This window comes from Mesitornis unicolor, unplaced genomic scaffold (assembly GCF_000695765.1).
Source record: "Mesitornis unicolor isolate BGI_N332 unplaced genomic scaffold, ASM69576v1 scaffold44454, whole genome shotgun sequence".
In the NCBI taxonomy this organism is placed as follows: domain Eukaryota; kingdom Metazoa; phylum Chordata; class Aves; order Mesitornithiformes; family Mesitornithidae; genus Mesitornis; species Mesitornis unicolor.
In genome coordinates, this window is record NW_010181595.1 from 17,929 (window position 1) to 34,111 (window position 16,183).

The 16,183-nt window shown below is 34.3% G+C and overlaps 1 protein-coding gene across 1 annotated transcript in view; it reads left to right on the forward strand.

The window, feature by feature from the left end:
• The window catches only part of SHPRH (SNF2 histone linker PHD RING helicase, E3 ubiquitin protein ligase), a gene marked incomplete at its 3' end in the record, with an annotated part of 31,894 nt that extends 16,862 nt beyond the window's left edge, over positions 1 to 15,032 (forward strand). Inside the window, exons 12-22 of the mRNA XM_010183470.1 lie at positions 788 to 876; positions 2,579 to 2,668; positions 4,137 to 4,244; positions 5,250 to 5,392; positions 6,898 to 7,071; positions 7,323 to 7,385; positions 8,518 to 8,743; positions 10,992 to 11,135; positions 12,383 to 12,484; positions 12,982 to 13,053; positions 14,844 to 15,032. Of these exons, the coding sequence (XP_010181772.1) occupies positions 788 to 876; positions 2,579 to 2,668; positions 4,137 to 4,244; positions 5,250 to 5,392; positions 6,898 to 7,071; positions 7,323 to 7,385; positions 8,518 to 8,743; positions 10,992 to 11,135; positions 12,383 to 12,484; positions 12,982 to 13,053; positions 14,844 to 15,032 (1,400 nt within the window). The remainder of the gene's footprint in view (positions 1 to 787; positions 877 to 2,578; positions 2,669 to 4,136; positions 4,245 to 5,249; positions 5,393 to 6,897; positions 7,072 to 7,322; positions 7,386 to 8,517; positions 8,744 to 10,991; positions 11,136 to 12,382; positions 12,485 to 12,981; positions 13,054 to 14,843) is intronic.
• Between the last annotated feature and the right edge of the window lie 1,151 nt (positions 15,033 to 16,183).

The following is a 16,183-nucleotide window of genomic DNA, read 5'->3' on the forward strand; positions in this document are numbered from 1 at the left end:
ATACTGCAGTATTCTTTTGCAGTACAGCACCCTTAAAACTGACAACTGTTCCAATGTAGGAAGCAACAAATCTTGTTGGGATAGGGTTGCTACACTTCAGGTAGCTATGAAAATTGTTTTTGCTTTACTTTGTTATCTGTCTTTACATACTTCATTTCCCTGTACTTCAAGTTTTAAGAGTCTTCTAAGATTATTACTGGCTAAGTAAATTTCTATCAGTCAAGAAAAGAAAATTAAAATGGATTTTTTTTAATTTGCTGCTTTTCCATATGTGATGTAATCTACTTTCTGAGAAGTGGTTGTGATGTTAGCAGCTTACATCAGTAGTTATGCTCCCTGCATGTATTTAATCATTTCTGCATTTCTGAAGTATGACACAACTTTCATTGTTTTCACTGGAAGAGCGAATAATGTATTTGCGATGCTAACTTAGTAATGCATCACTGTAGTGAGTTCTAGGTGATTTCCTTTAGTGCAATGTTGAGATTATGCAACTGTGAATACATATCTTAAGATCAAGAAGTCTACAGATCTTGTAGTCACAAAAGATATTTAATTTAGAGACTGCTTTAGTCTTTGCAAAATATAATACTCTTTGTCTTTTACCAGGTGGGGTTTTTTTAGGGGGAGGAGAGGGAATGAATAGGGAAGATTTACTTGAAGACCAGCAGATATTTACAGCCTCTCTGAAAACATCTTAGTATATTACAAGTGATGGTCATTCATGGCTGTTTGTATATTTAAAAACTGACAGGATATGTTTGTTGTTATTACTCTTTTAATTCAGGAGAATATGCATTGGCTGCAGAACTGTACAGAGAAGTGTTAAGATCATCTGAAGAGCACAAAGAAAAGCTCAAAACAGATTCCTTGCAAGTGAGTGAGCATTCAAATGCAAAGAGACATAGTTAAGAACTGGAATACTTTATATTTAATTTAACAGGTCAGTCTTCTCCTCCTCCCAGTGGTGTGCTGAATGGCTCTTTCAGCCTGCTGTCATTATCAGTCTTTCAATAGGAGTCTGTCCAGTTACCTTCAAGTTTTCTTTTTTTGAAAAAGCTACTGTATTTCTAAAAAAATTATGCTTGTGAGTCTTCATGATATCCCAGAAGTAGTGTATGATCTCCACCTGCTGTTCTGCAGTAAACTTAACATGCTGAATTCCTTGTGTCTGTGACTGTGACTGCTCATGGTAATGGCATGATAGTAACAGCCTGTGTGAATACAGGATGCTAGGTTTGCATTGAGAATGTTATGAACTTGCCACATGATAGAGACTAATAAAATCGGTGTACAGCAGAAGATGTTCTTTGAAAGGGCATCAAAACATGAAAAAGAATCTAAGTGAATTTTCTCTTTAGGAAATATATTAATACATTTTGAATACTACATTAAAAGTATGAATATATTTTCCTGATAAAAAAGCAATGAATGGTCTTTATATTTCTTCTAGAAATATCAGTTCTAAGTAGACCAAAATTTTCTTAAGCATAACAAGATGCTTAAAATGATAGACAGATAAATAAGAAGTGACCAGTTGTTTATTTCTTTACTTTGCTTGTTTCACTAAGTTATTTATTTTATTATCTTGCATGTGGGCATCTGATGGCTCTGTTGCACTTCTTTATTCCTTTCTTCTCCTTTGTGAATTCCCAGTGGCTTTTTTTCACTCAGTATAGCTGTATTAGCATATACTTGTTAAGGCTGTTTTACTGGATTATGCAATCCAATAAAGCTTTTTATCCCCTCCTCAAAATGTCCACTGCCAAATATTACCTTGGTGTAGTAAAACTCAACTTTCGTTGAGTGATTCCTAGTTGTGTAGACATAGCTCATTAATGTAATAGCAAACCACAACTGGCCAGTGCTTTTCATGGCTGAAGACAAGGCAAAGGTGAATTGGATCCCGAAGGTTAGAAGGGTACAAGTTCATAATAGTGAAAGTTATTAGTATGAGTTTATGGGAGATATGCAGGCAGTGTAGTACTAGGGGTCTAATTTGGAATATGTAGGGTGAGCAAGGGAAGAGGAATAGATTTGCCTTATATTAACAATCATGTTTATTTTCCCTAAACATAAACAAAAATGTCATGTTTTATTCAGTCATATTTTATTTCAGAAAAGTAAAAAATAAGAAAAAATTATTGAAGCTCTTGGGAGCTGGTTAATTTCTTAGTTTATTTTGCTTTAAATAGTCTTAGTGAATTGTCTCCTTATAATATTCTGAAAAGTTTTTACAAAAAAAATGTACTCTGAGATTAATAACTTGTTTTTCATGATAGTCAAGGGCTGTTGTAATTAGGGTGAGTACAGGACAGAATCTGATGAATTGGTGTCAGACTTCTCTGCTGACTTGCTTCTGGGGTATTGAAGAAGGTATTTTTAATATTTCATTTCCTACCTCAGTAAAATGAGGAAAAGAATGTTTATTTTATCTATAAGATGCTTCCAGTTTAACAGAAAATATAAAACTAATTTAAAATTTAATATTGATGTTTTCATTGCTGTTTAAGCTTTTCCTGTCATAGGTGTTGCAGTGTATTTTTTCATGATTGCTGTTGACTTTGTGTATGTTTAGAGACTTCATTCTACACACAATTTGGTGGAATTGTTGGCAAAGCACCCAGGAATTCCCCCAACTTTGCGTGATAGCCGACTTGCAGAAGAGGTAAAACATTGTCCATTTTTGTATGATTTCATTTTGAAGAGCACCTTTCCATTTTTTTATCCTTCAATATTTTCTCTAACTAAAGAAATAACATTAAATAGCTTTCAGGTTAGCTGTGTACATTTCCTTTCAGATTAGTAAAATCAAGAGTTGTTTAGTATGTGAGATGGAAGCAGAAATGTCCAATAAAATGTTGCTGTCCTGAATGCTTGGTGATCTTCTATGTTGTGAGGGTGCTTTATGGATGTTTTAAGAATTTTTCTCTAAAATGTTATTTCTCCACCCCCTCAATGTTCTTGAGGAAATAACTTACATAGATTTTACTGAAAGAATGCATTATCCTGAAGTCTTTTGAGTCCTTTATTTCTTCACATTTTCTTTAATTTTTCTTATTTTAACTGCAGATAGTCAAAGTCTTCTCTAGGTGTCTTCTCTCATTTTTATGTAAATTCTATGCATAAGTAGGATTTTTTTTCTGGTTTAATGAGACTTGTTCCCTTAAATATTTAAAGGACTTTCTGCTAGCCTTTATAGAAATACTGCTTATTTTTTTTTATTGACCTGTAACTCCAACATTTATTTTTTTATCCCCTTTTCCTGACATTATTGTAGAGAGGAGGATTAGGAAATTTGTATTTTGCTTATAAATGAGAAGCAGAGATTGTTTCTCATAGCTGTCTTTTGCCAGTAGCTCATCCAAATACCTGAGAGTCCTGTCCACTCCTGGTAAGCTGAGCTCCATATGTAACAATGATATAATTGTCTTGATAGTAGAAAACAAAAAGAAGAAAGACTTAAACATACCCTAAAATGCATAAAATAAATATATCTAATGAAATCAGAATATAATGGTGAAAGGTGTGTGTGTGTGTACATGTTACTTGTAGGAAATAGAAGTTATTTGTTCATCAGTTTTTAAAATACCAAGTAAACTGGTACTGATTATATTATGGAGACATCTGCATACCAAGAGGGATTTTCACTGTCAGAAGTAATTTTTATTGAAAAGTTACATGAGAAAATAATGAAATTTAACCTTTCTTGTTATTTTATGGGTAGGTTTCATATGTAAGTTAAATTATTATGTTCTCAGATTGTTCTAGGATCTTTATTATTTATTCAACACAATATATTTTAATGTACAGAGAAGTAAGAATTATGAGTTATTTTCCAATTCCTTTCTGTAATGCAGTGTATTCCTATTGTGTTTTTTGGGGTTATCCAAAAGCAAAGTTGCGTAGTTAGCATCTTGGTAGTAGTTTGTCTTCTCAAATGTTTTTTGGGCTTACTGCTAAATGCTAGATTCTAGAGGAAAAAATTAATGCTAAATATTGTTTACAAATGAAAGTGGGTAGCACATAGGTAATTAACCATTTTAAAACACTACGGTAGCTGGGGAGTTTTTGCATCTTCAGTTACACTTCATAAATATAAGTTGTGCATAACTTAAGCTGTCATTTCCATACAGGCAGAACAACTTCGACAGCATTATATGAGTAAATCCAATGCAGAAGTTGCAGAAGCCCATCAGGCCTTACAGCCAGTTCTTCAGACCATTCGGGAGCTCCAGAGAAAGGCAGGTACCTCTTACATATTTAGTATCTGAATTTCGAGATTTTTTTAAACTACTATTTCCATATGTTTATCCAGAACTCCAGCTGTTTATTATCTCTAGCAGTTCTTTGAATGCCTGTTTGGAGTAGGACTTCAGCAGTGTGTGTGTGCGTCCACGCACACAGAGCCCTCGAATATATCCTGTGTTCCTCGCGTGAAGAGCCACAGAGTAGTTGATGAACAGATGACTAAAACCAGAAGTATATGGTGGGATCATTCCAGTACAGTTTAACACCATGCTTGATTCTTACATGAACTGTTTCACTTGTAATTTAGGTAAATAAGTAGTAGGTTTTGGCTTTGAAACACTTCTTCTGTGGTGTATCAGATGGTATTTGTTAATTTCAAAGGAACTGTTCTTTGATGTGCGTTAGGTCACTGTGCCTAAGGGTTAATTGTGTTTAGTCAATATGACAGTTCAGGTTTCTTGGGAAGGTGCAAGCTCTTAATGAACTGATGAATACCCGAGTTGAAATATTGCTTTTCACTTGCATAATAGGAGAGAAATAATAAATATATGGAAGCAAGTGGCACATGAGGAAGTGACCTTATGCATCTTCTCTCACTGTTTAAAGTTATAAGATCACCTAAGTGTGGCTCTTTATTAATTTCACAGAGAGCTTGCTTTCTCTGATTAGCTGATCCTTTCATCTCTTTTGGAGAGAGAGGAAATTTTGAGATTACAGTATCTCTAATCTGTGTAGATTGCCTTGGTGAATCTAAATCTACTGAAGCAATTTGAAGGTGTGGAAGTAGATGAGAATGTAGAAAATTTCTTAATAATGTTTTCACTTAAACAAGAAAGGGGATTTTTTTTTTTTTAAAGCATACTGTCATCTTCCACTTTCCATGGAATTTACCAGTTTGTGTTAGTGTGTGGCCTAGAGGGCAGTATAAGCCTCTGCTGCAATGAGTAAATTGGTTGTTTTTTGAACATTCATGGATAAATCTGTTCTTTTGCACACAGATACATTCAGGTTCTCCTTGGTGGTTGGATGTCATCCAGACAGCAATACAGTATGCCATCGATGAGGAGCTTGTTCAACGTGTGCAAAACGAAATAACCTGCAACTACAAACAGCAGATTAATAAACTCTCCATGGCAGAGAAGTAAGAGAATAGCTAAAATAGGCTAATGAATACAGTTAAGTCTGCTCAAGTCCTCTTACAAGTTTATCCTAACAGTTGCAATTAAATAACAGGCACTTTTGCTTCAGAGCACCTGGGCTGCAATTAAGTTTCAAAAACAGTCACCCAAAAGTGTAACTAGATAGAAGACTTAGAAAGAAAAGCAGGAGAATTACAGTTTTCTCCTAGACAAGTGTTCTTTTAAATGTTAAGTGTTACTTGAGAATGATGGCATCTCATTCTGGTCAAATAAATTTGTGAAAAGGCTTGTTTGCATGTTACTGCTGAGCTAGTATTCCTGTTCATCTATATGCTTAGCTGTGTCATACTGGAAAAAAAGTTGATTTGTTTTTTTTCCCCACTTGAAATCAGCTGCTTAGGAAGCATCTTTTTAAATTGTTGCTGCTTACAGTTTGTATAACTTTGGACAAGCTAGTTGACAGTCAACTATCACTTTTATAAAATAGGAAAAAAACTTCAGTCCTTTTAAATTTACTTTAGCATATACAATAAAAACTTTAAAAATGGTCTTATGAAGTATTACTTGTTTGAAGCAACAAATGCTAGTTTCTAGTTGAGTCTTAAGAGATAGTTAATCCAAGGTATAGTGTGGGAGATTTTCGTAAACCTGAGATATCTGGCAATTGATAGTATTAACAACAGAAATGTGATTGCAATTGACATGTATTTTCAGACTTCCTGGTTAGGCAAACTTGTCTATTTTATTTTAAAATTACACATTACTTAAGTAGCTCATTTTAAATGCTGAACTTTAGTAGTGTTGTTAGACCTGTGCTTTCCTCTCCACACTTCATAAAAGCGATGTTTTAGATTAAACTTTGCATATGGGGTAGAGCCACAGTCTTGTAATACACTGTCTTCTTTATGTATGCCAGACCTTGTATGAATGATGCACTCTCAGCAAGAGACCTGCTCACAGGAAAAACACAATATGGGAAATGCTTAACTGCTGTTCGTGTTCCTGCTCCAATCATGAAAGACAGCTAGCGTTATGAAAATAGATCACTGTCATGTCTATTCAATAATTTTAATTTTGAAAACTAACTTGCAAAATGCAGTATATTCTTGTGATGGGTGCATGTGTCTCCTGTGAATTGCACAGATGCATTGAAAATCAGTTTGTTGGCCAACAGATAAGACTCTAGTATGTACAGTGGTTTACCTTTAGTAGATTTGTGCTGTGGACCGGAATGTTGCAGGTTGGTGTTGACTACTAGTATTTGGTCGCATCTCTTAAGTTTTAGAAAGAGTCTTTTTAGTCTACAGATACCAGGCATCACTTCAGGATACAGTGGAATGATTTCTAACAGTATTGCATGTAGTAGTAATAAGCATTTACTTATTGTATAAACTTTATATGTTGTCCTATATTGTTATTTAGCTGTTTCTCTTCTACTTCAAAATACTGAATTAAGTATGGATTCAGTGCCTCAGTGTGCAATTAGTTCCCTTTTTCTTTAAATCAGATTCCGTGACTGCAGAGGGCTTCAATACCTGCTCACAACCCAGCTGGATGAAGTGAAGAAGTTCCAGAAGACTGTGAGAGAAGCAGTGAAAAACTTAGAAGGCCCTCCCTCTAAGCAGGTTATTGAGGCTGCCACTATCTGCCATTTGCGACCTGTTAGACTTCCACTCAACAAGTATGTCTTGAAAAGGGTTTGTATGCACACAGATATTGTAGATCCATTTGTTAGAATCATGACCTTACTTTGGTTTTATTCTAATAAAATTTTTCCTGTCAGTTATTACATCAGATGTATGCATGACTGCTAAATTGTTCTTTTTTTTTTTAAGGACTTTATGTGGTTTTATATGTTGGAATAGGGAATTACAGGAATTACTTTAATTTCTGATGAAATTCTGAGTGTTTTTTCGATATTCTCTATTGCAGCTGTGTCTTTTGTAAGGCTGATGAGTTGTTCACAGAATACGAGTCAAAGCTCTTTTCTCATACGTAAGTTCATAGCTTTATAAACTCACTATAAAGAATGAAAGCTGGATTGTTTTATATTTTCTACTTCAAGTTTTTTCTGAAATAACTTTAGGAACAAATTAAAGCAACTTTCTGCTAGTGGCCTTGATAGCAGTTTTATTAGGTTTAATTTTCTATGTACATTTCATTTGATAAAGTTATATACAAGGAGTGAATCTATGTCACTTTTTCTCAAGCTGCTATAATATGACCACACATTTAAAATGACGTGTTCAGAAAATGTGTGTATAAATACAAGTATGCTAACTAAATGCATATTTCTATTTGTGCAGATATTTATTTGCCATATAGTTGCAAATGGTATAGTACAATACTTGTTCATAGTTGTTTTTTTTAAAATACTGTATAATTCATAAAGTAATGAAATTTGAGTAAAGCCACAATGAGAGAGGAGATTTCAGACATGAATTAATGCAGCTGTGAGCCGAAAGAGGAGTTGCACCAGCACGTGATGTGAGAGATGTGTAGTGGACAGTACTGACAGGCATAGATGAGAGCACTCTGCATGCTTTCTCTTTCACTTCTATCTCATATCCCTCACAATGTCAAATTGGGTTCAGAAATCTTAACATAACCAAGAAAACATTTTGAGAAGTCTTTGCCAGTGGGAGCTCTGGTGCATAATGATTGCTGGAATCAGTAGGAAATGTTAGTGTCTTTCTCAATTAGCATTGTTTGTCAAGGAGGGAACTGAGAAGCTATAGTGTTCTGAAACAGTGCATTACACAGCAAGTTTTGCATCAGAGTTTAACTTCTTGCATATTTAAGAAGTCAGAATTGCAGGGTCTTTTTAAATGAATGTGACATTAATAATTAATAACTACTGAAAGATAATTAAGACTTGTAAGCCTTTACAAAAACTATTGATTATGAAATGACAAAATGGCCTGTACAGTGATTTCATTGCTGTTACTGAGGTCACTGTGTTCAAAGCAAGCTTTTGTGATATCAAGTAATAAAAAGGCTGTTTATATTTTTTGTTTGCTTTATCTTTTAATTAAGTATTAGAAGGCTGAAATATATGGTGAATAAGTAGAAATGGATGTGGAAATACAAAATCAGTTATAAGTATCCTGTTGGGTTTGTTTTTAAGCGTTAAAGGCCAAATGGCAATATTTGAGGAGATGATAGAAGATGAAGAAGGGCTTGTTGATGATCGTTTGCCCACCACAAGTAGAGGACTCTGGGCAACCAGTGAAACTGAACGTGCCTTGAAAGCTATTCTCTCCTTTGCCAAAGCTCACCGTATGGATGTTAAGCTCACTGAAGAAGGCAGCGCATTTCTGGAACTCTATGAAGCGTGGAAAAAGGAATATAAGGTACAGTAAATGATATGGTAACGAAATAGTTGTGTAGTCCAATTAGTGTAATATAAGCAAATTTAAGCTGAATCTAAGTTGTATTCCTGAAATTGGGATTTGCCTACACAAAGCTTTTTCGCAATGTTTATTATAGCGTTTGATTTAAAATGATTTCTATATGATTTAAGAGCTTCTAAAAGCTATACTGGCTACTAAGCTCATTAGTACACAATTTAATTGCATCTATTAAGACAGTATACAGGTATAATTAAATGTGTTCATCTGTTTAGTTAAACTGGTATGTAGCAGAACTCAGCAAATCAAACATTGGTCCATTCTGTAATTCAGTTTACCTTTACTCTTATGCTAGCTATACATGTCCTTTCACTACTGCTTCGTTTCCTGGATTTGTTTACTACACAATGTAAGCTGAAATAATTAGTCTCCTGTTGTTTGGATTAGAGAGAACTGCAGGAGTATACTATGGCTTTCTTCACATTTCCTTACAGTGAATACATATGAGTGATGGATAAGAGGAAAGAAATGTTGCACACAAGGGTCTCGTTCTGCCTTACAGCTGAGGTGTAATCAAAAGTGTTTTCTCTTGAATGCTTCTCATCATTTTTAATTAACACAGACCAGCTTCAGTGGAACACGCTTGGTACACTAGTGTCAGGCTTATTGACTCTTTCGTACACTACTTTTTTATTTTTCTTGTGGTCTGACATGAGAGGAGATTCTTGTTCCTTGAAACATTTTCACCCCTGTGATCCTTCTCCCAGGCCTTCTGTTTCATGATTCTAGGAAATTGAAACTTAACTTGATTTTTTTTCCTAGGAGGTTTTGAAAAACTGTTACTTGGTGCAAAACCTGTTTAAACAAAGTGACATCTCAATTAGCATTTAGGGATCTGATACCTGAAGTTACTAAACACACCTAATAAAGTTGTGCTGCTCTCACAAAGTCAGGTCACTTGCTTACGGTACCAAAACACTGATTATAGAATAATGACCCCAGCTGTTTTCGTGCCTCATTATTTTATGCCCTTGGCTTGTAGCAGTTCGCAAAAGGAGGAAGACATGTGATAGCCAGTTACCAAGGCATTACTATGTGTTGGGGAATTTCTACTGCAAGAAAGGGAACACAGTCTTTTTGTGTCCTTTTACATTAGGAAACAAAAGGTGGGACTAATATGCCAATGAGAATGAAAATGGTGCCATTATGAGTCCATCTGTTGTGACTTGGAAGTACTGATTCAGTTGTCCATACTACTCTAATCTAGGTCGAGCAGCAAAGATGATACTCTGTACTCTGTAAAATAACCCTTAAATTTAAAACATTTTTTTATTTTTATTGTTTAGAAAAAGTAATTTTAGCTTCGTTCCCCTAATTTTAGTTTAGTTTCTTTAGTTTTGGGGAAGCAAGCTCCTTTCAGCTTATTCTGTCTTTACCCCCTGTATCTGATTTAATACACAGCAATTTTATGTTTGAAATCTAGGCATAGCAAAAACCAAGTCTTTCTTGAGCTAAAATAAAAACCCCAAACATCCAACTGTCACACCTCCGAGCAACTGAGTGTTTAGAAGTATTTTTACCATTGAAAAATCAGAAAGCAACAAATAGTTGTTTTTAGCATTTGCAAAAGGTTTTGAATTTCATAAAATTTACTGAAGACTTTTACTAAAATACATAAATAGTGGAAAGATTGGGAAGAAGTTTTTTACACTATTATAAGTAGTTAGAAAAAGTCAGTTTATATGTATAGTATACTTCCAGTTTTAGCCATTTCTTTTGTACAAAGCCGCAACTTACTTTTTTGGGGGAGAATTGAATCCGATGTTATCTTTACCTTGTGCTTGTCTGTGTTATATCAAGACCACTCAAACTGTTAACCTTTCTTTAAGAAGCAGTCTTAGTATTATAATAGCTAGCTGTTTAAAGTTGCTTAATCATTTTTTTCCTTATTTTGTTCAGCATTTTCTTAGTCTTGCAAGGCATTTTGTTTCTGAACTTTTAGTTGCATTAGTTATTGTAATAGTTGTAGAAGAAATGAGAGACAGCTATTTATAGTTCATAAAGAGGCTGGAAAGGAAAGCAGGCAAGATGATCTCTGTACTGTTTGTTTTCCTTCATAATTTGTTGTTGTGACTGAATTTCTGTAAAGAAATATTAGTGCTTATTTCAAAAATATTTTCACATAATACATTGAGTCATATAAAGGGAACTCAAATCTACTGCTACTAATTTGTTTAGGCTTTTCTTGCAGTTACTTCATGAATATTGGATGGTACTGAGGGATCACGTGTCAGCTATTGATGAACTGGCAATGGCTACAGAACGGCTGAGAGTGCGTCATCCTGATGAGCCAAAGCCAAATCCACCGGTTCTCTACATCATTGAACCGCATGAGGTAAAGTACTTGGCAGAAAAGAAATGTTTTATTTTCTGAAAGAACCTACCTCCTACAAAAATAAAATTGCTATCTAGATCTATGCATAAAATCTATAATATGCCTCTATTTCCATTTCAGAAAGCTTGGGTGGAGTAAAAAGTTCCTGTCTATTTCTGCATTCAGTGTATGGGCGTTCTTGAGCTTGTAACTCTTATTTTGCTGTATTTTTGTCAGCCTTCTGTATGTAAGATGGCATGTTTCCAAAAGACTGCTTTCCTTCTAGCAGCAGGTGAATGGCTCTGGGACCTTTCTCTACAGTTGCCCCATTTTCCAAACTGGTGGAAAATTAAATTGACCTAATTTCTCACCCATATTGCTAGTTTCCACAGAGCCCTAAAAAAAAAAGGGAGTGAAAACCTAAAAGGCAAATCTTTGTTCAGTATCTTGGAATTTCTGTGCCACATCTAAGACACTTTCTGCTCATGAATATAGAGAAAATGCTGAGCTGATTTGACTTTTTTTTTTTCACCAATAGAAGTATGTTTTCAACAAACATTTTGTGCCTTTTTCAACATGATGCAGTGTTGGATAAAAGTGCTTCTTTCTTTAGGGAAATAGATACTTCATCTGAGTATTAAAGCAGTTTTTAAATGGAACACTTTGCTTAACAAATGTTTAACAAAGTCTGAGATTTATGTGTGAATTTGCAGCAATAACACACCCATTACTTTGGCCTTTGTCCTTCAAGTGCTTGCCTCTTCAGCAGTATTGACTCCACCACTAACAACTGTAATTAATCTAAAAAGAATTCAGCTTGATGTTTCTATCTTTGTATAGGTTAAATGAGAAGTGAAAGATTCTAGGAAGTTTAAAGTAATTAATTTATTCTTACACATTGTTTTTTGAACCAGCACTAGAGTCTAGGATTTACTTGGCTGTAAGAAGATAGATTATAAATTTAAAGAACTTTTAAAAACCTAAGTTATTTTTTATTGGTTTTGTCTCTTGAAAGAACCAATAATGCAAATAAAACAATAAATAGCAAGTTTGTATACACCTGGCTCTTGGCCTATTCACAATACTGGGTACAGGAAAGGAATAGGTAATCGGGAGAAGTGCATCTTAAATTTACAGAATGAGATGGTCTTTTATCTGTCCACAGTAAGTTATTCAATTGAATTTTGCCTAAAAAATGAATTTAAGCCTTACTGTAAAACTTAATTATGTTCTTTTTTTTTAATACATGTTTAATACTGTTTCTGTAGGTAGAACAGAATCGAGTGAAACTTTTGAATGACAAAGCAGTTGCCAAATCACAGCTTCAGAAGAAATTAGGACAACTTCTGTATCTCACTAACCTGGAGAAAGTAAGTTTATGGCTGAAGTGGTCTTTACCAAAGTGATGTGGTCTATCTAGTAGAAGAAACCTACCATTATTTTTAAAACTTACATTTTAAAGACAATGTATTTTCTCTAAAGATTCATTACATGTGAAATACAATATGATGTTGTTCTTTGTATTATTATGTAGTCATAAAGTAATTTATTATACTATATATTTTGGTTATTTGTTTAATTACATAGTGACAAAACTATGAACTAGTTTTAGATGGTTAAAACTTTCATTAAAACTAACTGGGCCATGTTTAGTAGAAGCCTTGTAAAATTACGTACTTCACTCTACGAAGAGCTTACCTTATTAAACAGAAGGACAGGCAGGTCTGTAGGTTAAATAAGTGTGAAAAAACAAACCAGACTCAGACAAACTGCATGCTTGTTGCATTATTTTAGTCATCATGTTTAAGTAAGTATAGTTGTAGTTGTAAACACAAAAATAAACACTTTTTTTTTTTCTGCTTTATAGTCTCAGGATAAAACTACTGGTGGTGTTAACCCGGAACCATGTCCAATCTGTGCGCGTCAACTGGGAAAACAGGTGAGATATTTAGTCAGCAGATTTTTGGTTTTAGGACATCTTTTACCGAGATCTGAGTCAGTTGTGTGTCAGATATGCAACTTACAATGTTTAAATGAATGTTGTATCGAAACAAGGGAAATAGGCCTTTTCGTGTGAAGTACCAGCCAGCCTCTCCCTTGAAATAAAATCTTGCTCAGTTGCAAATGCCTCTACTGCCTTCAGCTGTTGACATCAGTTCTTAAATGTTTTAGCAGAAATGTGCATTGCTGATTGTTTTATAACTCTCTGAAGTTTTGCTTTTGTCAGAAAAATTTCTTTGCCATTTATAAGCTAATAGAATGAAGAAATAGATAAACTTATGTAGTATACTACTGTATTTTACTGTATCTGCTCTTATTGATAGTATTTTTTTCTTCTAGACTTTAAAGAAATGGATATAGCTACTTAAACTGTAGTGAAAAACAATAGAATTAAGACTGGCAATTGGGATTTCTTTCCCTGCCATTTACCTGCTGAAAAAAAAAGTTGAAATTTAAGTGAGATTTAATCAAAACTGATCTATATCATAAAGTACAAAGCCATAGTTTATACTTCACTTACCGTGCATTAGGTAAAAACATGAAAGGACTCCTGTACAGTCAACCTAAACTGGCTTTTTTTTTAGGGTAGCTATTTTAAGGTGGTTTAGCTTCTGCTAGCTTTATAGACATGTGTAAGCATGAACTGCTGTCCTGCCATGTTTCCAAAATCCCCTCTGCACTTTTCTACCAAAGGTGATACAGGTATATACAGAGAAAAGCTGTTTGCCCTGCTAACTGCCATGATGCTTCATCTCGGAGCTGGAGAAGCTCACTGAAAGGAAAAATAGTCTTTTTTTAAATATTGGTCAGGACTGCCACTTGAGATGATGGTAGCCCTTTGTGGCAAGGAACTTTGAAAATACTTTGCACCCCATTTCTACGTGATTGAAAGAATCTTACAAAGCCCAAAAGATCTTTTGCTTGGTAATCAGTCATTTAGTCAATTCCCATTGCTGCTTAGACCCATGAAAACTGCTTTGTTTGGTTTGTTGTTTGGTTTGTTGTTTGGTTTGTTGGTTGGTTTTTTTCCTCCTAGAATGACCTATAGGACAGACTATACTTACAGAGAGTAAGACCCTATTTCTAAGTGCAAAAACATTGGTTTACAAATTACTTCTATGTTAAGGAAGGTCACAGCTGGCACATAGATGTTCTAGGACCTCAAAGGAAGGACAGCTTCTGCAATGCAGTCTTTTGTTTCTAATCCATTCTGTCAAAAAAAAAAATTAACCCTCTCTGTTCAAAATATTCTTTCCTCTTAAATGCAAAGATGTAGTCTAGGACCTAACAGTATGTGAAAATTAAAGCACTTTCATTAGGACTTTTTAAATAATAACTGATCTAGATGTAGATTAGAACATTTACGGAAGGCAAATACAAACATATAAGTAATTTATTAAAAATGTTGTAAATACTTAATCTGTGTACTTAATCTATGCATTAAGAATTATTCATATAAATTAAAGACTGTAATATCTTTCTTCAAGTTTAAAACTGGGAAAATAGAAAAAATAAACAATGCAGAGAACTTCTGCGGATTAGGAATCTTTCTGTGCTGGAAAACTTTAAAATCCAGACTTTTTAGCAGCTGGAAAGCTAAAAATTCTAAAATCTTCAATTTTAATCTGATAGTGTCTATGAAAAGGTAGTTTATCACGTATTAGTACACTGTTTTCCATTGATCTGAAACTGATACTGTTGTGTTTTGGTTTTGTATTCCCTGCATAGTGGGCAGTGCTGACGTGTGGACATTGCTTTTGTAATGAGTGTATAGCTATCATCATAGAACAGTACAGTGTTGGCACTCGCCGGAGCTCGATTAAATGTGCCATTTGCAGGCAGACGACATCTCATAAAGAAATATCGTACGTCTTCACTGCAGAAACTGCAAATCAGGAGGATGATATCCCTGTAAAGGTGCGTTGTTTCTGTGAGCTTTGTGGCCCAAACTTTCAGCAGTACAAATTTGTTGTTTGGCTGCATACTGCATTTAGCAGGCAAATCTACCATACAGTTTTATAAGTAGGTTCACTTGTATAATTAGTTTTGTTTATAATACATATAGTTCTTTTTCTTTTGAATTGGAGATAGTAGATGCTTCCTAACTCAAATTACTAGATTTGAAGTAGTTGACAGCATGTGGCACCAGGGGGAGTAAATAGGCTATATTTTTGAAGTGCTAGTTGTTGGAACCTTACTTCATACATGTTCAATAACAGATTATTTCCTCAGGATTTGGAAAGAACCCCTGTTTCTAACAAGAACATTTCAAATATGTTTCATAAATCATGTTTAAAAAACCCCCACCTAAATTTAATAAGTAAAAAACACAGAAGGAACATGTCAGCTACTGTCGTAAGGGATTGTAGTATTTTCCTGAAGTATTTCTGCATCAAAAACTTCTGGTGAGGCAAAAATATTAATTCTGTGTGAATTCACATGTCATCTTGAGCAGGGCCCATTCTTATTTCACAAAAAAAATAATTTATACTCTGTACTATCAAAACAAGCAGCATTGTTAAAAAAAATCTACTTCATTTTGTTTTAAGTACAGTTAACAAAGGATAACTAACTTACTATGGTTTCTATAGAATACCAAGGTTAAAATTAGTATCTTGCAGTGTATATATATAAAATTGTGTGATTTCTTCAGCATTTATATTTTCATCTGAGCTTTTTCAGTTCCTCTGGTTTCTTTCAATATTCAGTGCCTCTCTTTATTTTTCTTTACTTCCATTGTTCCATATGTATCTTGTATCTTGCTCTTTATTGTACCAGCACTAACCATCTTAAGTTGATGGAAAACAACAACATCTTCCACTTAGATGGAAAAGCACTACTGTAAATGGGAGCATTTTAAACTAAGAGATTACTGGCATCCCTGTGTGTTTTGGTTCTGTAAAAGCTTCCAGTGTCTGGTCGGTGTTACAGTGGGTATTGCCAGCCTGTCATCTGAGACAGAACTTGTTTGTTAGGGGGTAGGTGTGATTATAATGTGTGCTGTTGCATAATTAATTTGAACTACCTAATCTGTTTATATTATTTATAGTATATCTATAATTTTATAT